Here is a 24,064-nt window from a genome sequence, read left to right as displayed (position 1 = left end):
ATGTTCATATCCTGTCATCATCCCTATTATGGATTTTCTATATGTCAAATAACATATATAATCTGTAGACAAAACTTTCAAAGTCTCCATACATTTCCCATATCGTAGTGTAACGGCTTTATTTCGGCCATTCACGAACATTTAATGTTAATGGTCGCAGTAAGATTTTGTTGGAACAAGATAAGCCAAGGAATGGGCGGTTTTAGTGGCAGAAATAATGATAATAATATTTATTTATTACTGTCTACGAGTTTGTTGCAGAAGTACCATTTTGTAGTGTATAAGGGACAATTTAATAAAAACAAATATGATTTTTTTTATTTTCGTTATATTAAAAAGGTTTTGCCCTTTTTTGGAGAGGGGAATATCATTCAATTACTTCTTCCGTATTGTGCAAGGCGAGAAGGAGTGTCAGACTCTTATTGACTAAAAACCACCCCATTTCTACATTTGCTTTTCGAGCCGGAGCCCCGGTAAACCCGCTAGGCAGTCCGTAGCAAGGCTTAGCCCTAATCTCCACGTCTGGTAGAAGTTACCATTCTCTTTCTGCAGATGCTATAAGAACTAGGATACTTACACATCTCACCGAAATCAGCCAACTCCGATAAAATTGATCTTCATTTTGCCTGTCAATTATAAACATCATGCCTTCTGAGACTTTCTCACACAATGCCACTGCAAAAGGGGTGCCAGTGTCATCTGAAATTGTTTTCAGACTTATCTGATAATCTTTATGTTGCAATTACAATAAAATTACTCGCCCTACTTATCCTGTTTCGGATATTTATGGTAATATTTTCGAGTATTTGTATATTCTGAACTTTGAAACTGAATTACAGCTGAAACTAGAAACATTTTTGTGTTGTTCCCTTTTTTTTGAGACAAGCCCGCCACAACCTCCCGTACCGCTGCAACTCCTAAGCCAGGATCTACAGTAAATACCACCAGGAAAACAACGAAACATTGGAGTCCGGCAAGACTCAGGGACATGAATGACTGTCTTGGATCCCGCAACGAAATAAATTAGAAGATATTATTAGAGGAGAAGACAAAGAAAACGATAGTTTCCACTTCCCCTTATGTAACAAGTATGATAAGTATTTTGTTATGGAATAGGAGGCAAAGCAGATTGATCACCTGATGATCAGCGATCAGCGTCGCCCATGGACGCCCGCAACACCATTGGAGTCACAGGTGCACTACCGGCTTTTAAAAAAAGGAATAATAAAGAAATAGATCTTTTCTGGAAGGTTTGAAGGATCGTATCAGTTCGAAAATACCGCCAACGATAGTGCTATGCGAAGCAGAAAGTTTCGAGAGAAACGCACAGGTTTTTCAATATAAAAAACATAGCTTAGCTGAGTCCGTTTCCATCATGCTAAGCTATGTGTACCAATGAATATGATTGGTGGAAGCCAAACGCATCCACAGCAACGTAGCATAGCAAGCACATCTTTGATGGAAAAGCACCACGAGGCACAAAGACCCAGTGTCTTATAATCAAAATAGTTAGGTACTAAAATTTTAGGAGCACTAGGACTAGGACACAAGTTGTTTAACAAATACAATACCTAGATACCAATCCATTTCGAACTACAACTACAATATTCACTAACTAAAGCGAGTAAATACGAATTAATTTACTGAACAAAATTGTACCTAAACATTAATAATAATTTTAACCCTAGCACGCCAATAGACATCAGTTTGCATAGTCGGTCGAATGGGCCAGTAACCGCGGGGCCGTATCGTTAAATATTAGTGGCTAGATAATTGAAAACGTGATGTTTGGGGGTTATCTATGCGTATTGTGTGTATTTGTGAATACAATAGTGACCTATTTGGTTTGTGTGTATTTCATGTGTTTTAGGTACCTAGATCATACTTATTGTTAATAGGTCAAAAAAATATTATTGTTGAAAAAGTTGTCTCATAGCTCGATAGATGGCGTTGCCGCAATTAAAAGCGAGCTATGGTTTCGTTACCGGTAAGACTATAAGGTAAAATTGATTTGTAAGACCAAAATATATACCAGCTTAGAACAGTACACAGAGGCGGTTTTATTTATCTTCACCCCATCTTGTGTATTAGTAGGTCAGCAGATCACCTAGTAGCTTAGCTAGGAAACATTGGTCCTACGACCCGGATCGTTTGGACAGTTTTTTTGAGTTCAAAACGGCCACCGCGTTGGCCGCTTTTCCGCGTACTTGTAGTGGATCGCTACAGAAAGGTACGCGAGTCCTCCGCACTAGCGGCGACAGCTTCACACAGCATAGGCGGTGAGCTGAGCCAGCTTTGGCGGATTAGTTCAACGAGTGGCCACCAGAGGGCGCCACACAGATCATCACCACTAGAAGACAGCAAGGTGACGCAGAAGCAGCCGGCACGTGACGTCACAGGGGACGTACGCATAGTTCCACTGGCAGCCACTTGCAGTCACAGAGGCTGCCATTTCCAGCCACAGAGGGCGCCACTTACAGGACCATAGAGTGTTAGTGTGAAGTGCAACTGTGAGTACTCTTTTCATTGTTATATTTCAAAAAAGTTTCAAGCAACTTTGAAGTCTATTCTAAAGAAATTTCGGACTTAGAATATTTATCGGATTGTGATCTATGAAGAAAAGACTTAGTTTATTTTAACTTAATTTTGTCTTAGAGTAATTTGTGCATGTTAGACTTAGAATAATTTTATAAAAAACGAGGGAACGAGGAGTCTATGCCGGATTCCCGTCCCAGTAAATTATTAAGTTCAAACACTTGTAAAATTTTTAGTAAATTTTTACACTTAGACTAATTTCTTAGTTGGTCACTTAGAAAAATTCATTAAAGTATTGTTTTTGTTAAGTTTAATTAAATTTTATTAGAGGTGTTTACTTACACAAGTTAATTGTTTATCTTTTGATAGTTGTTATTTTGGTCAATAAAATGGAAGGGTTAGTTAATCTTTTAAAGGAACTTCAAAATGTTATTCATCGTGGCTTGACTAATTTGAAAAAGTCGCCTAAAGAAAGATTGTCTGTTGATTATATTCAAACTAGAAGAGAGTTATTAGAACGGGACTGGAATTTGTTTGTTACTAATTACACTAAATTGCATGAACAATATGAAACGCAAGGGATTAAAATGTTATCGGAATTATATGATAGTACAGAAGACACATACATCACATACACATGTCTGATTAAGTCTATGCTTGCTAAATATGATGTTCCTAAGGCTACTATTCCTGAACCTGGTACTTCTAGTAACTCAAATAAATCAAGTACAAACTCTTTTGTAAAATTACCAAAAATATCAATTCCAAATTTTAGTGGCAAATACTCTGAGTGGACAACTTTTAGAGACCTATTTGTATCTCTCGTGCATAACAATAGTAGTTTAGACAATGTTCAGAAAATGCACTACTTAAAGAGTCATCTTAGCGGTGAGGCTGAACAGCTTGTGAGACAAACACCGGTTTCCGAAGCAAATTATAGTCAGTGTTGGGCACAATTAGAGAAAAGATACAGCAATAAAAAGTATTTAGTTAACTGCATTTTGAAACGTCTTTTCGGGTTAAAACGTATGCATGTTGAGTCAGCGATTTCTTTAAAAGAGTTGTTAGACACAACAAATGACTGTCTTAACGGTTTGAAAAATCTAAAGGTAGATGTGACAACTTGGGATGTTATTATCATCCACATAGTTACTTTTAAGCTCGATTCAGAAACGCGGAAACAATGGGAATTAAGTCTTAGTAATCACGATTCCAATGAATTGCCTACTTATGATGAATTTGCTACGTTTTTAGAGAACCGATTCCGCGCTCTTGAATTTATAGAACCAAAAAGAAATCTTCAAAATCAGAATAATCATTCGCATGTTGCTAAATCAATGGTAGTGAGTTCAAGTAGCATACGTTGTGAGTATTGTAACGAGTCTCATAAACTGTGCTTTTGTAAAAGATTTGCAAAGGAACCCTTGGAGGAAAGACGTAATTTTGTAGCGCAACACAACATTTGTTTTAATTGTTTAGGAGGTAATCACACGGTAATAAACTGTAAGAAGCCAACAACTTGCAAACTTTGCCATAAGCGTCATCATTCCTTGCTGCACCCAAATCTGGACGGTACTAACAAAAGAGATACTGCATCAAAACCTACTGTCGTTGAAGCTAGTCCTTCGACTAGTTCTGCTCCAGTAGTCTCTTGCATATCTACCAACACGGTTCCTGTTCCTGGACAAGTTTTACTAGCTACTGCTCTAGTAAAAGCGGAGTCCAAGACGGGTAACTATCAGGTAGTAAGAGCTCTGTTGGACCAAGGTTCACAGGCTTGTTTTGTGACCGAGGACACAGTGCAGTTCTTAAGGCTTAAGAAAATTCCCATACATGGAATGGTGTCAGGATTAGGTCAGAAGTCAACTATAGCGAAATATATGGTGAATATAACTATTCAATCCAGGGTAGATTCAGGTTTTAAATTAAATTTCAACGCTTACGTCATTAGTAAAATTACTTCATATTTACCGGATCAAGCCTTAAATAAAAATACTTTTAACTGGCTCGATATCACCAACTTACAGTTGGCCGACCCACAGTTCAATCAACCTAGTAAAATTGATATTTTACTAGGTGCAGATGTTTATGGTTGCATAATAAAAACAGGCATAATCAAAAGTCCAACTGCTACTTTAATTGCTCAGAACACCACATTAGGATGGATTCTATCTGGTGTAGTACATAGGTCAAACATTAACAATAGTTCAAGTTACACACAACCATGCGTTAGTGTAGCTCACGCTCAGTTCAATTTAGATCAAATTCTTAAACAGTTTTGGGAAATTCAAGATCAGACTAGTACAAAAAAGGTTCTTTCGCCAGAAGAACAACAATGTGAAGACTTTTACAAGGCCACAACTAAAAGAAGAGCAGACGGTAGATATGAAGTCCGGTTACCATTCCGAGTTAAGGATCCGCAGTGCACAGCAGGTGATTCTCGCGCTATAGCTGAAAACAGATTAAAATCATTAGAGAAAAGGTTGGCAAAGAACACTGAGCTAAAGGAAAAGTACACGGATGTAATTGAAGAATACTTACGTTTAGGGCACCTGCGACCTGTGAAACAAGATGACGGTAAAAAAGAAATAGCTGTGTATTTACCCCATCACGCCGTCGTAAGAGAAGACAAAACCACTACTAAGGTTCGAGTTGTGTTCAATGCATCCCAAAAGAACAATAGAGGAGTGTCTTTAAATGATACTTTGATGGTTGGACCAACACTACAAGCGGAGTTGAGGCACACAATTATGAGATGGAGAACTCACTCTATTGGACTGGTAGGAGATATAATTAAGATGTATCGTCAAATTAGAGTGGCTGATGAGGATGCTATGTTTCAAAGGATACTCTGGCGGAGCAGTCCTAACGAGTCGATCAAAGACTATGAACTCGTAACAGTTACTTTTGGAACAGCGTCGGCACCTTACCTGGCAGTCAGAACTCTCCATCAAATTGCTTACGACGAAGGCGACGAATATCCTCTCGTGTCTGAAAAGGTACTAAGTTGCTACTATATGGATGATTTACTGACTGGATGCGATGACGTAACTACCGGCATCCAAATCTACAAGCAAATGAAAGAACTTTTAGCCAAAGGAGGATTCGAACTTCAAAAGTGGAGCACTAACAATAAAGAGTTATTAGATCAAATTAATACAATAGAATATAAAGTAGAGAGCAACGAAGAAAATGAGAGTAAAGCTAAAGATAGAGATCAAAAGGAATTAGAAATGAAATTAGATAATACTATGAAGATCTTGGGACTTACCTGGGATCGTAATGATGACTCCTTCCGGTACACCGTCCATCTTCCGCCGCTTCAGAATACACCTGCAACAAAAAGAACTGTAATCTCTGATATAGCTAGATTATTCGACCCATTGGGTTGGTTAGCGCCCACAATAGTTGTAGCTAAAATCTTTATACAAAAATTATGGCTCGCGGGTCTCGGTTGGGATGAACCACTTACTAAAAATTTAACTGAAGAATGGCGTACTTATCGGGAAGAGCTAACATTACTTACAGAAGTTCATATACCTCGTTGGCTGGGGAAAACCATAGAAACCGACGTAGAGCTCCATGGATTTTGTGACGCGTCGAAGGTAGCATATTCCGCTGTAGTATACATGCGACTAACTAAAGACGTAGGAGAGGTCAAGGTGTCATTGTTGGCTGCAAAGACTCGCGTGGCACCAATAAAACAAGTAAGCATTCCTCGCCTAGAGCTGTGTGGGGCAGTTCTCCTGTCACAACTATTGATGGAAACTGCTGAGGTGTTGAATATACCCAAGGATAAGGTTAAAGCGTGGACAGACTCTACTGTGGTGTTAGCCTGGATCAACAGCCACCCCAGTAAATGGAAAACCTTTGTCGCCAATAGGACATCCGAAATCTTAACCACAATGACGGCTTCGCAGTGGTTCCACGTGTCGACTAAAGATAATCCAGCGGATGTTGCCTCGCGAGGGTTGTCACCAGGGTTGTTTACGCAAAATACAATGTGGTTTTCAGGACCACAGTTTCTGAAAGAAAAGGAAATTATTTATATCAGACCAAAAGATTTAGAGATCAATTTAGAACAGTCGATTAAGACTCATGTAGGAGTTATTATATCAGATGATTTTGACTTACTTGAGAGATTTTCTTCTTTGTCAAAGTTATTAAGGGTTGTTGCATATTGTCGTCGGTTCCTAAACAGAGATACCAGAAGCAAACATTACCTGCAAAAGAAAGAGATACATGAAGCATTAGAATGTTGTATAAAGATAGTACAAAAGAAAGAGTTTTCAACAGAGTACAAACAATTATATGATAAATCAGACTTACCTTTGAAAAATAGCACACTCAAATCCTTATGTCCTTACCTTGATGACAAAGGCATTATGAAAGTTCAAGGACGAATAGATAAGGCTCCATTGGATGAACTAATAAAGCACCCCATAATCTTGCCCAAGAAGTCACATTTTACCCTACTCTTAATTGCGGACGCTCATAGTAAAACTCTACATGGAGGTCCACAATTAATGATTAATTATTTGCGAACCGCTTATTGGATCATTGGTGTAAGAGAACTGGTGAAGCTATACGTTCGCAAGTGCATCATTTGTGCGAAACAAAGAGCAACTATTCGCAATCAAATGATGGGTTCGCTTCCATCTATTCGCTGCTCTCCGGCAAGGCCGTTCCTGCACAGTGGCGTTGATTACGCCGGTCCAATAAATATTAGAACCACTAAAGGTAGGGGACACAAATCGTACAAGGGCTACATATGTTTGTTTGTGTGTATGTCTACACGCGCTCTTCATCTCGAAGTAGTCAGTGACATGACCACACAGGCATTCTTGGCTGCCTTTAGACGATTTGTGTCTCGACGAGGCCACTGTTCAAAGTTGTGGAGCGACAATGGTACCACGTTTGTTGGTGCTTCTAGGGAACTTCAGCAAATTTCAACTTTGCAATCATCCATTGCAGAAAATTTAGAAGCAAATGGCACTGAATGGCACTTCATTCCCCCTCATGCACCCAATTTTGGCGGTCTATGGGAAGCGGGGGTGAAGTCCACAAAATACCATATTAAGCGCGTAATAGGCGAGTCTACTCTCACATATGAAGAGCTCAGTACATTCCTTACTCAGGTCGAGGCTTGCTTGAATTCACGGCCTATTAGTGTTATTCATTTAGACGATCCAGGAGAATCTATGCCTTTAACTCCGGGACATTTTTTAATCGGAGAACCGTTTGTTTCCGTACCGGATTACAATTACGAGAATGTTTCAGTAGGTTCTCTAACAAGGTGGCAATTCGTGCAGCGAATGCTGCAATCCTTTTGGAAGCGATGGTCCAGTGAATATCTTACGAATCTAATGAACAGATATAAATGGTCTTTCATTGTTCCTGAACCAAACGTTGGAGACGTTGTTCTAATTAAGGAGGACGATCTACCTCCAAGTCGTTGGATGTTAGGACGTGTAGTCGAAAAGCATCCAGGGGATGATAAAGTCACTCGTGTTGTCACATTAAAAACCAAAACAAGCATTATTAAGAGGCCAACTAACAAACTGTGTATTTTGCCAGTAGCAGATAAATAGTATTTTAATAACTACATGCTTTGTATCATCTCAACTTGTTATGCGTGATGAACATTTTTGTTTAGTTGTAAGGTTTATTTTATATAGTTTTTGTTGAAGATTTTACTTACTTTGTTTACAAGTTTTGTTTAAGTTTACTATTAAGTTTTCAAAGTTTATTTAATGTTAAGAAAAACAGTTGTAATTTTACCCGTTAATGAATTGTCTTTTTGTTAAACCTGTGCAAAACCTATTTTTATATTAGTTACTTTTATTATTAGTTTAAGGACAAATGTTAAGAAGGACATTCCGCCACTAAATGTCCTTGGTGGGCGGTATGTTCAAGATCATACTTATTGTTTAGGTCAAAAAAATATTATTGTTGAAAAAGTTGTCTCATAGCTCGATAGATGGCGTTGCCGCAATTAAAAGCGAGCTATGGTTTCGTTACCGGTAAGACTATAAGGTAAAATTGATTTGTAAGACCAAAATATATACCAGCTTAGAACAGTACACAGAGGCGGTTTTATTTATCTTCACCCCATCTTGTGTATTAGTAGGTCAGCAGATCACCTAGTAGCTTAGCTAGGTTTGGCTGTAAATGGCAAGTAACATCGTGTTTAGTTAGCATTAGGCTGCTGTAGTGAATTCCTTTGTCAGGGTAGTAGTCGACAAAGGTTGGGTCGCAGTGGCAGCTTGTTACATCAAGCGGGTTACCGGGGCTCCGGTTCGAAAAGCAGGAGTAGGAACGGGGTGGTTTTAAGTCAGTAAGAGTCTGACACTCCCTCTCGCCTAAGGCGAGAGAAGTCATTGGATGATTTTCACCCCTCAAAAAAAAAGCTTGTTACATCAACAAAGTCAAAGTCAACATTATTTATTTCAAATAGACTGGGAAGCCACTTTTGAACTTCAAAACAAATATTACAATGTTAAGAAAAAAATGTCTGTCAGTCGGTCAATCCTCTATTGAAGCTATTCGCTCGTTCCAAAGTGTAGATTCCTATGGAGAAGAACGAGCAAGACACTTCATACTACTATACTATACTACTATTTAGTAAGTTAGAAGTGACCCCAATACTAATACATAATGCGTCGTCTCTTCATATTAATAAAATTAATAATTGTAAATCAATAAAATAATATATAATTTAGTTTAATAGTCTCAAGAAAATGTCTTGTTTTAATAACAAGAACAGCAATACATCAGAGGGAACATTCCCGGAGCTGCGGACTGCTTAGCGTGTTTACCGGGGCTCCGGCTCGAAAAGCAGGAGTAGGAACGGGGTGGTTTTTAGTCAGTTAGAGTTCACCATCACCAAAAGGTTTTTTTTATGGAACAGGTGTCAAACAAGCAAACGAGTCACCTGATGGTAAGCGATCAGCGCCGCCCATTACCACTCCTTTCCTACTCCTGTTTTGAACCGGAACTCTGGTAACTTATTACGTTGTCCTTAGCTTCGGAATAACTGAAAACAACAATAAGATAGGTCTTTAAAATCGCTATCTCTCGTCCCCCACCCCACTAGTTAACAGTAACAATACCAATAAAATTACCGCAAATTGCACTAAGACAGAACATCTTGCATTGTTATTACTTCGTTTGTTGTAAAATGAACTCTAAATTATGTTTGTTTAACGTGCATTATCGTTCAAACAAACATTTGTTGTACTTAATTCGACTGTTTTGTTGATTTGGTTGTAAATGCGATTGTTAAACTTGAGTTTGAATACATGTATTTGTTCTGGGATTCTATGAAACGATAATTGGTAAACTTAGGCCTATTCGAATAACTGTAAGTCTTCCTTATCTAGCCATCCATAGCACAGATGCATAGCACGCATCCATAGCACACATCCATAGCACGCATCTATACATATAAAATTAAAATACATATGTACACAGCTTAGTTAAGTCCGTTTACACCAGTGCTAAGCTAAGTACCAAATGAATATGATTGGTGGATACTAAACGCATCCACAGCAACGTATCATAGTACATCTTTGATGGAAAAGCACCCCATTGTAATTTTAAAGTAATTAAGTAAACTTTTATCTTTGAAAATTTCAATTATACCGAAGTCCTCCGGCATCCACCTTTATAATTAATGTTTCTGTTTGTATGTATGTTTGTTTGTTACTCATTTACGCAAAAACTACTGAACGAATCCGAATAAAATTGTGAATAGAGATAGATTATAGTGAGATTTAAGGCATCGACTACACTTTTAATGATACTTTTGATGATAGGATTACTCTGATAAAACTGATGTGACTTTTTCCGAGTTATACGTACTTTCTAAGATTATTTAGACACCACTGACAAACGGTGAAGGAAAACATCGTGAGGAAACCTGGGCTTACAATTTCTAATTATAAATTTGAAATCGCCAACCCGCATTGAGCAAGCGTGGTGATTAATGCTCAAACCTTCTCCGTGCAAGAAGAAGCCTTTAGTCAGCAATAGCCTTACTTAATAGGCCGTTGATGTGATATGAACGGGGGTGAATCCACAGGCAGAACCTAGTCCTTAATATAGAAAACATATTAGGCACAGAATCCACTGTATCTCCAATCTCTAGGCGCTCCAGTTCTCGATATTTCAATATTGAAATTGAACTTTTTGTTATTAGCATTTTATTGGAGAAACGATCCGGCGCCATCTTTGTTTTTATGGAACGGCGAGCGGTTTCATTTGTCCGTAGTGTACGAGTAGTGTAGTGATTTTTTCGTAGATTTGTAATAGAGAATAGAACATATATGTGTATGTAGCTTTTTTTTTGAGGGGGAAAATCATACATCTCTCGCCTTGGGGAAGGGAGTGTCAGACTCTTACTGACTAAAAACCACCCCGTTCCTTCTCCTGCTTGTCGAGCCGGAGCCCCGATACCCCGCTAGGCAGTCCGCAGCTCCGGGTCGACATCAGCCCTACTGGGCCCCATCTGTGGTGGTCTGATGGCTCTTTGAGGCCGTATGCACGGGTCTGGTTCTGTTCGGACAACACTTGCTCGCCGTCCGCAGACACTCAGATTTGTATGTAGCTTAGAGTGTTTAGGAATAGTTCTGATGGTTAAATACATACATAAACTTATGCCCGTTTCCCGTGGGGTAGGCAGAGACAATGAAACGCCAATTGCTATGTATCTTACATATTTTTTTCGCGTCATCAACAGTAATCAATCAGTCTTTTCCTGCATGCTGTGTTGGAATAATATTTTTGACTTTCCGCAAAGCAGGAGAAAATGATAGCGTATCTTATTAATCACTATTATACATTTCCACTTTTTTATTGGTTGGTGTGTACTGCCAAGGGGCTCCAGGATATCACTCATCTCCTTACATACCTTAATACATGATTGCCTTATTCAGAAGTGGCTGATAAAGATGGTTAATATCTGCCATGCAAACGATGCCCCACATTATAATTTTCTCCTATGTCGTGGGGGCGTTTACAAACATACAAGCTCACGTACAAATTACACCCAGACCAGAGTTACCTACTCTGTGCGAGAATCGAACTCGCTGCACGTTACCCGACAGCCGGTTGCCCAGCCACCGCACCAACCGTGCTGTCAAACTCCTGCAAATCAACAATTAATTTAAATAAATACATTAATTGAACATAAATACGGAAGCCAATACAAACGAAAATACAAGAAAAGGTTATAAAATTTATCTAAAGAACTCTAAAGCGTAGCAATTGAAACGTTTTAATTTGGAAAGTGATAAAGTGGCAGAGGTAGGCAGCGACGAGGAGCCAGCTAATCAAGATCGTTCCATGTTTGGTCTAAATTATAAGCTTAGTTACCATTTTTTATGGTATAAACCGGTAAACGAGCAGACGGATCAGCTGATGGTAAGCAATCACCGCCGCCCATGGATACTCGAAACACCAGATGCGTTACAAGTGCGTTGCTGGCCTTTTGAGGGTTAGGGATTTAAGGGTTGTCGGGGAAATCGGGGATTGGGAAGATAAGGAAGGAAGTTAATTGGGCCTCCGGTAACCTCAGTCACACGATGAAACACAACGCAACTGTTATTTCACGTCAGTTTTCTGTGAGGTCGTGGCATCACTCCGGCCGAGCCGGCCCATTCATACCGAAGCATGCTAATTGGTTGGATTAATCAGAAAAGTTCCGTTAGAAAACCGAATTGAAAGATGAAGAGTTTGGTCGTTCTAAAACAAAATCAAATAAGTCTTTTAAATTAAGATACGTCTTGAGAACAGAGCCCCAGAATCACCAATAAAAATAAATAATACGCCGCAAATCGCTCATAGCTCTTAACATAAAAAAAATATTAAAGAAAAAAAATACTAATTAAAAGTTTGTCGTATCGTTTGAATAAAAATTACTGACATAGCAATTTGGTTCCTTGGCTGAAACTTTCCCCGATATTGGTCAGGTGTTGTGAATTAATTGTTTTCCCTTCTTTTCAAATTACTTTTACTTGCGAAAGAAGTGAAAATTTAAGAAAAATGGGACAAGCTGATTTTTTCTTTATAGGATTTATAGATTCACATCAAGATATCAAGAGTCAAGTATAAGTGACCACTGCTGACCAAAGGCCTCTTCTCACAGAGAGAAGGTTCGCCACGCTTGCTCAATGCGGTTTGGTAATTTCGAACTTATAACTAGAAGTACTCAATAAACCCAGACTTCCTCATGATATTTTTCTTCACCGTTTGTCAGCGGTGTCTAAAAAATCTTAGAAAACTACGTATAACTCGGAAAAAGTCACATTGTTACATACAGTCAGGCTTTTTTTTGAGGGGCGAAAATCATCCAATAACTTCTCCCGCCTTGGGCGAGGCGGGAGGGAGTGTCAGTCTCTTACTGACTAAAAACCATCACGTTCCTTCTCATACTTTGTGTTGGAGCCCCGGTAGGCTGATTTATCTAAAACTGACAGATCTTTTATTGTTTCTTCTCAGAAAAATCAGATGAGGAATGCCGATTTCAGATAAATCATGTTGGATCATTTTGGACCGTGTTTAATAATTAATTTATGTAACTAAAATACCCTACTCTTCTACCCACTCGGTATTTGTTGTTAATTCAATATGCGCCCTATGCATCCCTGTTATGTAATAAGCGCGATATGACATCCCATCAATCGCAATTAATCAACAAAAAACAATCTGCCCGACTCATCCTAAGCACAAACACGAAACTCAAAACAAAATACTTATCATAAGAAACACAGAGATACACAAATTAGCATGATTTACTTCCACAAGACCATGGAGTATAGATGTATGGAGGGTGAAGTCTCAAATGTGTTCAGTAAAAACTAAAAAGTAATATTAAGTCTTTGACTGCCAATAGAATATTGTTGAAGGCAAATCGTCCGCTAACGTCGGTCACCGGTGAAGTGTTAAAATACTGTTAGCTCCTGTACACCACGTTGTGCACATAAATAGGTGATTTTCGTGCAGGAAATTTTCAGAGAAGAGAGAGAGAGAGAGAGAGAATAAGATCGCCGCATGAGAAGCAAGAGTTCCAGTAGGATATGATTCAGAATCAGGAGCTGAATCGACCCTGCGTTTTTGTGGAGAACTGTCAAATACACCCAGTATAAATTAATCGCAAAAAATTACTTAGATCAATCATTGTTTCAACCATCTCAAACTCAAACTCAAACTCAAAATACTTTATTGCATTCCACAATGTAGGCTTAGGTGGTAAATATTTGGTAGGTAACAATTGTGGACCCTGTCGGGCACAGCAAAATATATTATAGTTTGCCTATTGTATCTAATTGTCTCTTCTATCCCGGTTTTTAACCCCCGACGCAAAAAGAGGGGTGTTATAAGTTTGACGTGTCTGTCTGTCTGTCTGTCTGTCTGTCTGTCTGTCTGTCTGTCTGTCTGTCTGTCTGTCTGTCTGTCTGTCTGTGGCATCATAACTCCCGAACGGATGCAGTGATTTCAATTTAGTTTTTTTTCGTATTAAAGGGGACTTATGTGCGAGTGTTCTTAGACATGTTTGATGAAAATCGGTTGAGCCGTTTTAAAGTTATGGGCGGTGAAAGTAACGTAAGCGGGAGATTAATCGAAGGTCTGCAATTTGAAAATGTTTTATTTCTTAAAAACTAATATTGATATCTCGTTCAAACTAATTTTCGTTGTTAGTTTCCATTGAAATCTACTGCATATATTTTTTTCAGTTTTCTCACTCTCTTATTTTAAAAGTTAGAGGGGAGGGATACACATTTTTCCACTTTGGAAGCGTCTAACTTTCAAACGATTGATTTTGACGAAAAGTGGTTATAGGAACCTTAATGTATTTTTTAAAGACCTATCCATAGACACCCATCACGGATATGTAAGCTGAAAAAAAATATTTCTTACCTACCTATAAAAAGTATAAAATAAAAAATTAAATTAAAAATTTAAAAAACCCCCGACACAAAAACTTAATTTCCCTTTAAAAAGTAAAAAATAATAAAAGAAACCTAATCTTAAAAAATACGTCGCGTTGGGGGACCGCATGAATACGGACCGCACACCGCCGCCCGCGCCGCTATATTTCTATTTTCTGCGTTATAGTTAAGTACTTAAACATCAATTTACTTTAATGTTAACATCAAGCATGTGATACTTATGAAAAAATCGTAGAGAAGTAAGAAATAATTAGGAGCGGTCCCCCAACGCGACGTATTTTTTAAGATTAGGTTTCTTTTATTATTTTTTACTTTTTAAAGGGAAATTAAGTTTTTTAACCCTTCGTATGTTCGTGTTGGAACGTGGATCCACGCGAGACACAATGTATTTTCTATTGTTGTCTGACCGATACAAGGTTAAAGATGGTACTCCTTACCTCCATACTCCATGGCCAAATTACACAAACTGCACGAGTATCTCCCTTTGTATGAGATCCTGAGATTGATGGTAATAACCTCCAGCCTCTTCAGATATTAGGCCACGGGAGATTTATTAACGAGGCAGAGACGAAATGGTGATATTGTTTCCAAAGTATGTAGCCTTCTAATTATAGCTACTGTAATGTCATTGGATTATATTACTTATATACTTATTTATTTGTTTATTTACTAACTGTGCCCCGCAACTTCGCCCGCAAATAATGTTTTTTTTTAGTAAAAGTTGCCTATGTTGTATGGGCATGGGACATCCTTAGGTTGCTTTTCCACCAGAGATGTGCTATGTGGTTAAGCAAAAAAGATGTAAAATAGCTAAGCTGTGTAACTATGTGATTTTTTTTTAAGTGGGAAAAATCATCCAATGACTTCTCCCGCCATGGGCGAGGCAAGAGGGAGTGTCAGACTCTTACTGACAAAAAAAAAACACCCCGTTTCTACTTCTGCTTTTCAAGCCCGACCCCGATAAACACGCTAGGCAGTCCTCAGCTCCGGATTAACCCTACTGGGCCCCAACTGTTCTAATGATACTAAGCTATTCAGCTGTGCGAGGAAGATGCGCATTTCGAGTATGCGATGTATTGATAATAGAGAAGCCATCCATAGCACACATTTATAGCACGCATCCAAAGCATGCATATAAAAAATATAGCTTAGCTAAGTCCGTTTCTACCAGTACGTACTAAAATATGTACCAATGAATATGATTGGTGGAAGCCAAACGCATCCACAGCAACGTAGCATAGCACATCTCTGGTGGAAAATTATATTTTTATTATCTTCTCTGTGTAAGAAGTGCCTATTGTCCAGCAGTAGGACACTTATAGGCTGATAAATGACAAAAATCATCATTAGCATTACCTTACTATATATATTTATCTTTACATAATCCTACACTGCAAAATACCCTCTCGTCCCATATAAATAAAGTACATAAATCCTTGTTGATCACACTTTAAATCACAGTGAGTTGAAATAATCGATTTGTGTAAGGAAATAAGTATTATAATTAAGTAGAAAGGTTTGCAACATAAATATTATTTTTATTTACGGCACAATTCACTCGCTGCTTTCGTTAAATAGTTGTAAATATATCCGCCATGCTTGTTTTTTTTCTTTATTTATTTTTATTTTGTTTTTTTCTCCTCTCTTGCTTTGCTTTTGTTTTGTTTTCGGTTGATTGTTTTATGTTGGGAGTGAAGATTTCCATAATCTGAGGGATTAGGTAATGAACAGTTGCGAGTGGGTGTTACATAGAATATGTTATAGTTAAAACATTTTATAAGAAAACAACATATTTTTGCTAGCTTCTTCTAGCGGCTTCATCGGCATTCCCGTGGAATTAAAAGTAGCCAAGTCAGCCCATACGCTGTCTGTATACCAAATTTCATCAAAATCCGTTCAGTAGTTTCAGCGTGATTGACGGACAAATATTCAAACCAATCCAAACCATCCATAAATGCGAAAGTTTTTGAATTCATGTGTTTGTGTGTATGTTTGTTAGTCAATCACATCAAAAGTGGAAGCTAGTATGCGTTTTAAGAATACTATGTTTTATTAACTTCAGTGATTATATTTTATACAAATAGCTTCTCTATGGCATCAGGTTTACCCTGTAATAATGATTATTGTAAACAAATAAATTAATTAATTCAAACTGAAAAACATTTTACCTACACAAACAGTTGTTCCGTCCGAGAATTGATTCCCAACCACTGTACCAACCATCAAACATACTAAATCAATAGCCGACCCCATAAAGAACCTCTAAATATAAAAACCCATGGGTTTACAACACCCGTACACCAGTAACATAAATCAGAGATAAAATCCACGCATTTGGATCCACATTTTGCCGCGAACTTGGTACGATGGCACTATCAGGCGTTGTCACTAAATCCCCTAGAGGGGGAGTAACGAGAGCAATGTGGGTATTGGGTCAAATTTTAAGGGGTCAATGTTCGCTTGTATACATATGTTTTATTAAAGTAATTGGGCTTAGTATTTGATTACTCGTGATTTATTAAATGCAACGTCACGCCTTTTGCCTTATAGGCAGAGGTGCACATTACGGCACGTAATGCCGCTATACAGTGTACATCCACTTTCACCATTTGTGTTGTAAGTCCCATGTAATATGGGGTGAGTCTATAGCCATATACTGGGCACAATTACAGATTCCATGCTGAAAAAATTTCGAAAACCCGAAAAAAGCCCGGTGATACTTTGCCCGTTACATCAACAGTCTATAAGAGGCTACTGCAGATTTTGCAATAAGAAGAAATAAATTCTTGATAATTTAACTTTTTTTTTGAACTAAGAATTGCTTTCATACAGCGTTAAAACATACATTTCCAAACCAGATATTGAAATTCTAAGAACAATATAAAAAAAATATTAAATGAAAACTAGTATTCATAAATTCTGTCAATTTTCCTCAAGTTCATATAAGTAGATACCCACCTACTTGTGTAGTTTCCTCTGTACTCATACATAGTTTGTTAAACCCAGAACAATTTGCATTTTGCTATAACAGAATTAATATTTTCATAACAGCGAGATGAGTTTTCACTTTCATACGTTTCAGTCGTAAAATTTTGCTGAAACAGTGTTTCTCAATGTGACTAATCTCATGTTATTGTGGGAGAGCCATGCTTCGGCATGAATGGACCGGCTGGATCGGACTGATACCACGGCCTCACAGAAAACCGACGTGAAACAACGGTTTCATTGTGTGAGTGAGGTTACCGGAGGCCCAATCCCTAAATTCTTAACCTGCGTGGATATTGAATGCACTAAATGTACTAAGTTTGGCTGCTTTTCTTACAGCTACGATTGAGGTTGTATAGTTTTGACATTGAATAATTATGGAATAGATTTTATTGGATTGTTGCATTGATATTGAGATTGGTTTCAAGAGTAACTCACATACATAAAGAAAGCCCAGGCTAGCCTGATCTCTGTGAAAAAAAAATTATAGACTAGACCCTTTGTCGGCTCTTACGATAACAGAAAAAGTAGACTGCTTCGTATAAATACTTTGAGAAACACAGTACTAGATGAAGACATTTACTATTTCATGAATTCGTTGTATGGCCAAATAAGGATGGCAATATAAACTTAATTTTAAAAATTGTGGGTTCTTACAGAAATAGTTTTATCGGTCTATCATATTTTAAACGAGGCGTTTTCACTTGAGCAGTAACTTTTTCTTCGCATAAAAATAAAACTGTTGCTGAAATTTTATTATAAGTAGGTATATTTTTGTTCAGTTCAAATTACAAGACTTTTTGTTGTATATGGCTCTATTTTAGGCAGACTACCGACTCCGATACGGACAATTTCTTCGACGCTTTAAGTTTTTGTTTAATTTCCTATGTCTAAGACTTACGACGACGACACGACGAATGACCACGATGACGTAGTACGGGCTACGCAGTACGGACTACGCGACACGGACTACGCAGTACGGATTACGCAGTACGGACTTCGCACCACGGACTACCCGATATGGACAACGCGATCCGGACTACGCAATCCGGACTACGCGATCCGGACTACGCATTACGGACTACGCATTCCGGACTACGCACCACGGACTACGCGACCCGGACTACGCACTACGGACTACGCATTCCGGACTACACACCACGGACTACGCGATCCGGACTACACAACCCGGACTATGCAGTACGAACTACGCAACCGGGACTACGCGATCCGGACTACGCAAGCTGGACTACGCGAACCGGACTACACAACCCGGACTACGCAGTACGAACTACGCAACCCGGACTACGCGACCCGGACTACAAAAACTGGACTACGCGATCCGGACTACGCAACCTGGACTACACAACCCGGACTACGCAGTACGAACTACGCAACCCGGACTACGTGATCCGGACTACGCAACCCGGACTATGGTATCAGGACTACGCGATCCGGACTACGCGATCCGGACTACGCAACCTGGACTACACAACCCGGACAACGCAGTACGAACTACGCAACCCGGACTACGCGATCCGGACTACACAATCCGGACTACGCTATCCGGACTACACAACCCGGACTACGCAGTACGAACTACGCAACCCGGACTACGCGATCCGGACTACGCAATCCAGACTACACAACCCGGACTACGCAGTACGAACTATGCAACCCGGACTACGCTATCCGGACTACGCGATCCGGACTACGCAGTGCGGACTACTAACTACGCAATACGGACTACGCATTACTAATATGTTTTTCGGCATGATCACGTAACTATTTTTCGAGGAACTCGACTAGTTATAAGCCATGCTAGATTCATATTTATGAGCAGTATTCAGCGAAACCTAGTATCGCATCATCACATTTAGTTGCGATAGTCGCTGCGTCGTGTGTCGTGTCTTGAAACAAGTCAAGTTCTTCGTCAACGTAAGTTCTAGTTACGTAAATAAGCCGAAAAACATAATAATTAAGAGAGCACTGCTGTCCAGTTTCTACCACGTATCTATGGTCCCTCGAGACTGTCTCGTTGGTCGAGTGGTTTGAAAGTGAGAATTCCCGGACAAGGGTTCGATTCTTGGGTTGGGTAAAGTACTACTGGGTTTTTCGGTGTGTCGAAAATTTCTCAGTATATATCAATAGGGTCACCTCCTACTACATGGGACTTAGCACAAATGGTGAAAAGTGGGTATACATTATGGAGTGGAAATATATGCCGTAATGTGCACCTCTGCCTACCCCTTCGAGGATAAAAGGCAAGACGATGCATACATATGTAGTCCGCTAGTTCATTACAACGACACCCTTAAGAAGAACAGGGGTGGTAAACGATAAAACTTTGCTGTTGCCACGCTGTTGACATTATTAAAAACCTTCATAATATAATTTTCCACTCCCAAGCTTAGAAGTAATACTTATAATTCTATACAAGTACCCATTAAGTTATTTTAGTCATGAAAATCCTGAATTTTCAGCAATAAAATTAATAACATGAATACTAATTGAAATATCCGTTCCCAAACAAGACTTTAGCTGTAAAACCTGAAACAATCTAAACAAACCTAACTCCAGCGGTGGCCATCATATTTTTTTTATTATTTTCCGAGATAAAAGTATTGTGGTATAAGTTATAAGAGCTGTGAGAATTAAATTAATCTTAATACGTTGTGGGCAAAGTGTTATCGTTATTTGGTTTTTTTATATAGTACAAGCCGGTAAACGAGCAGACGGATCACCTGATGACAAGCAATCTCCGCCTATGGACACCCGAAACACCAGGAGTACGTTGCCGGCCTTTTGGGGGTTAGGTTTTAAAGGGTTGTTGGGGAACCGGGATTGGGAAGATTGGGAAGGGGGTTAATTGGACCTCCGGTTACCTCACTCACAACGTCATCACTGATAGAGGATAATTTTAGTGGACCCTCAGTACTCTTATAATCTTCAACGTTCATAATTTAGGTTTTTGGTAATCTTTTTCATCCGAATCTCTATCAGCTTAACCCTTAAACCGTCCCCAATTTTCTTTTTTTAAGACGGCCGGACCTCAAAATTGCAAATTCATGTCCCTAGTCCACAATACCAGCGCATTTCGAGGGTTAATTAGGGTTGTTCATTTTTTATGTGTTCTTAATGGTTCCGTAGCATTGCGCGCAGTGTTTCTTATTGTTGGACCTGAAATATTACTGCTCTGCTTGTTTACTTTTGGTAGGCGTTTAATTTTTCAAATAAGTAATCAACAATCCTAGTATAGTATCGATTTATACTTCCGCGCGGTTTCACCCGCTCTGCTTGGCTCCTATTGGTCATAGCGTGATGTTTTATAGCCTATAGCCTTCCTCGATAAATGCACTATCCAACACAAAAAGAATTATTCAAATCGGACCAGTAGTTCCGTAGATTAGCGCGTTCAAACAAACAAACTCTTCAGCTTTATAATATTATATATAAATATATAATATATTAGTATAGATATAGATATTGTGTAATAAGTGACTACCTCGGTGGCCGAGTGGTTGCAAGTACGACTGCCGTGAAAGGGGTCTCGAGTTCGATTCTTGTGTCGGGCAAAGGATTACTGGGTATTTTTTCGGTTTTTCGAAATTTTCTCAGCACGAAGCCTGGAATTGTGACCATGCAATTATGCTCGCCCCGTATTATATGGGACTTATAACACAAATTATGTCGTTATGTGCACCTTTGCCTTCCCCTTCGGGGATAAAAAAGGCGTGACGTTGCGTTGCATCCAGGCCTGGTAATTTTGGGTCTATGTCCATCCATATGATATGATATATATCTTTTTATACAAGGTATAACGGGAATCAAGATTTCTTCCGCAAATTACTCACAGTATGCTGTTATGTAACAATATTTCTGCTTAATAATTTATGTGTGTAACTAAACTCCTAAACGTCTATACCGAATTCTATAACCCCTTTTATACAATTTCAAATGATTTACTTTTACAATTAAACTCAATAGATGGCGTTGTATACGATTATGCGGTTTATGGCCTATTGAGTCAACTATTTGAAATATAATTATTTAATGTAGAATGTCCAGGAATCTAAGCTAAGGTAATATAGTTAACAAATGTGGTTCAGCCCTGTGATTACACACGTTTTATCATGCTATTAGAAATTGTAAAGATATGTTCATAATGACCAGCATAGTAGATGAGATATCAAAATAAAAAATCTAATTAGTCCATCAGTTTGATAATGAAAAAACATTAGACACGTATTTTTTTATTTTGTCATATGAGGTAACAATACTTACTACGATAAAACGGAGTTAAATTTTATGGTATAAGCCGGTAAACGAGCAGACAGATCGCCTTATGGTAAGCAATCGCCGCTTCTCAGGGACACCCGAAACACGAGATTCGAGGGTTGAGAATTTACATATAATAATTACCTAATTTAATGGTGTGGATCATATGTTTGTTAAGTGTTATTTATCTAGACACACGGCAGTGTGTCCGCCAAGTTCGAGCAAAAAAACCGACACACCGGCCGTGGGTTATATTACACGAACCATTTCGGGCCAAGTTCGACCCACCTATAACACAAAATCTATTTTATCTACGCATATGAAATTTCTAGTATCTGTCGAGATCTACTTACTTATCTAAAATACAAAATTTCATTAATGTACCTATTGTAGGTCTTGAGATATTGACGTCAGAAAATCGCTATTTTTACTATACACTCACTGACTGACTCACTCACTCACTCACTCACTCACTCATCAAAAACCTAGACCACTTCCAATGGTCGTATTGACTTGAAATTTGGCATGGAGGTAGGTCTTTAGGTCAAGGTAAAGGAAAAAATCTGAAAATGGCCAAGTGTGAGTCGGTTTTAAAAATAATGAAGGTGTAAATTCATACCCCTAAGGAACTAAAACAAAAAAATTATCTATATCTTCCAATGGTCGTACCGACCTAAAATTCGTTACGAAGGTTTGTATTTAGTCAAAGTAAAGTAAAATAAGAAATAAAGAAAATAAACCTTACAAAAATAAATGAAATCCCACCCAAAACATAAATGTGAAAGGCTGCCAAGTTCGATAATATTGGAATGCTTCGCCTAAAAAGAAGTGAGATCTAAATAAGTACCAAGTTCCATACACAGACCTCAGTTAAAAATGATATAACTTGGCAAGTTTTAATAGAAAATTATATACTTGACTCATTGCGTTTAGTAGATTTATAACAAAGTTTGTGAAAACTTGCCAACTTGTTATATCATTTTTAACTGAGGTCTGTGTATGGAACTTGGTACTTATTTAGATCTCACTTCTTTTATAGGCGAAGCATTCCAATATTATCGAACTTGGCAGCCTTTCACATTTATGTTTTGGGTGGGATTACTTTTACTGTACTAATGTAACATATAATTGTTAATTTGTTCCTAAATAAATAAACAAATTAATAATAATAAGGTACATGACAATTTTTTATTTGAATGTCCATCTGATGGATTATTTTAACCACCGATAGATTATTTTAATTTTGACACCGATTTTTTTATTTTCTTACGGATACAAATACTTTCGATAGTCTACAGTACCTCGTCAAAAATGGCGTCGTCTCACACGATCAAATGTATGTGAAATGTATAGTGTTATACGCAGTACCCCGTTCATCGAATAAAAAATGAGTGATGTGTGGCTATACACATATAAGATAGCCAGTCTGTCACCACGTTCGTTCGTTGAGTAGTCGCAGTTGAAGAGGGTCGAGTATACGTGTGTCAGCATAATCAGGCAGTTCTGCTTACTCTCTACTTATATGTACGTCTAGTTGACGCCCGTGGCTTCACTCGCGAGAATTACGGACTCTGTGGCTAATAAAAGTAGCCTAAGTTATGCGTGCTCTTTAGTACATCAGCTATTTGCTTTATTCTCGTCATAATCGGTCCAGCTATTTAAGAGATTAGCCATAAATAGAAAGACGAATAATAAATATATAATATAATTTTGGTGTATGTAGGTATGTGCTGTTATTTTAACATTACAAACTGACACTCAAATTAAATTTTTATTTATTTATTTTTATCAGTCTAGGTGGATGGGTTTTTAAGGGCTTTTAACTTAAGATTAAAACAACTAATATTTTATAGCGTTAAATTGAAAATTGAGCATGTCTAAAAACATTATATTTTTCTTATTTTCACACTATGATTTTGTCCTGTGTCGTAAGCGCGTTTACAAACATACAATTTCACATACATAATTAATGAAAGTGAACATTTTCATCACATAATGAAAAGTCGAAACAAATTATTAATTTTCACTAAATAATGTGCTGTGGAACTACATATGTGACCGTTTCAACTGATACTAGGCTATGTAGCGGTGCGAGTGACATGTGTTATGAAAATGTGCCGCCGCAAAGTAGCTGTGCGAGGAAGATGCGCAGCTCGAGTATGCGATGTATCGATAGTAGGGAAGCCATCCACCGCGCAAATAGCACGCATCTTTCCATATTAAAACATAGCTTAGCTGAGCCCGTTTTCACCAGTGCTAAACTAAATGTACCAATTAATAAGATTGGTGGAAGCCAAACGCATCCACAGTAAACG

General features: G+C 38.3%; 1 protein-coding gene across 1 annotated transcript; it reads left to right on the top strand.

Annotated features, from left to right (window-relative positions):
* Nucleotides 1-1,903: 1,903 nt before the first annotated feature.
* On the top strand, nucleotides 1,904-8,620 carry LOC126911644 (uncharacterized). The gene is made up of 2 exons (XM_050699879.1): nucleotides 1,904-2,865; nucleotides 2,905-8,620. The coding sequence occupies exon 2, from the start codon at nucleotides 2,925-2,927 to the stop codon at nucleotides 8,124-8,126; it is 5,202 nt and encodes a 1,733-aa protein (XP_050555836.1). The 5' UTR covers nucleotides 1,904-2,865; nucleotides 2,905-2,924; the 3' UTR covers nucleotides 8,127-8,620.
* Nucleotides 8,621-24,064: the final 15,444 nt, after the last annotated feature.

Source organism: Spodoptera frugiperda, chromosome 17, assembly GCF_023101765.2.
Source record: "Spodoptera frugiperda isolate SF20-4 chromosome 17, AGI-APGP_CSIRO_Sfru_2.0, whole genome shotgun sequence".
Classification (NCBI taxonomy): domain Eukaryota; kingdom Metazoa; phylum Arthropoda; class Insecta; order Lepidoptera; family Noctuidae; genus Spodoptera; species Spodoptera frugiperda.
Note: the sequence above shows the minus strand (reverse complement) of the source record. Positions and strands in the feature narration are given on the sequence as shown.

Bases quoted from the DNA above. Each gene is read 5' to 3' on its own strand.
- LOC126911644 (XM_050699879.1), top strand. From the start codon at position 2,925: ATGGAAGGGTTAGTTAATCTTTTAAAGGAACTTCAAAATGTTATTCAT.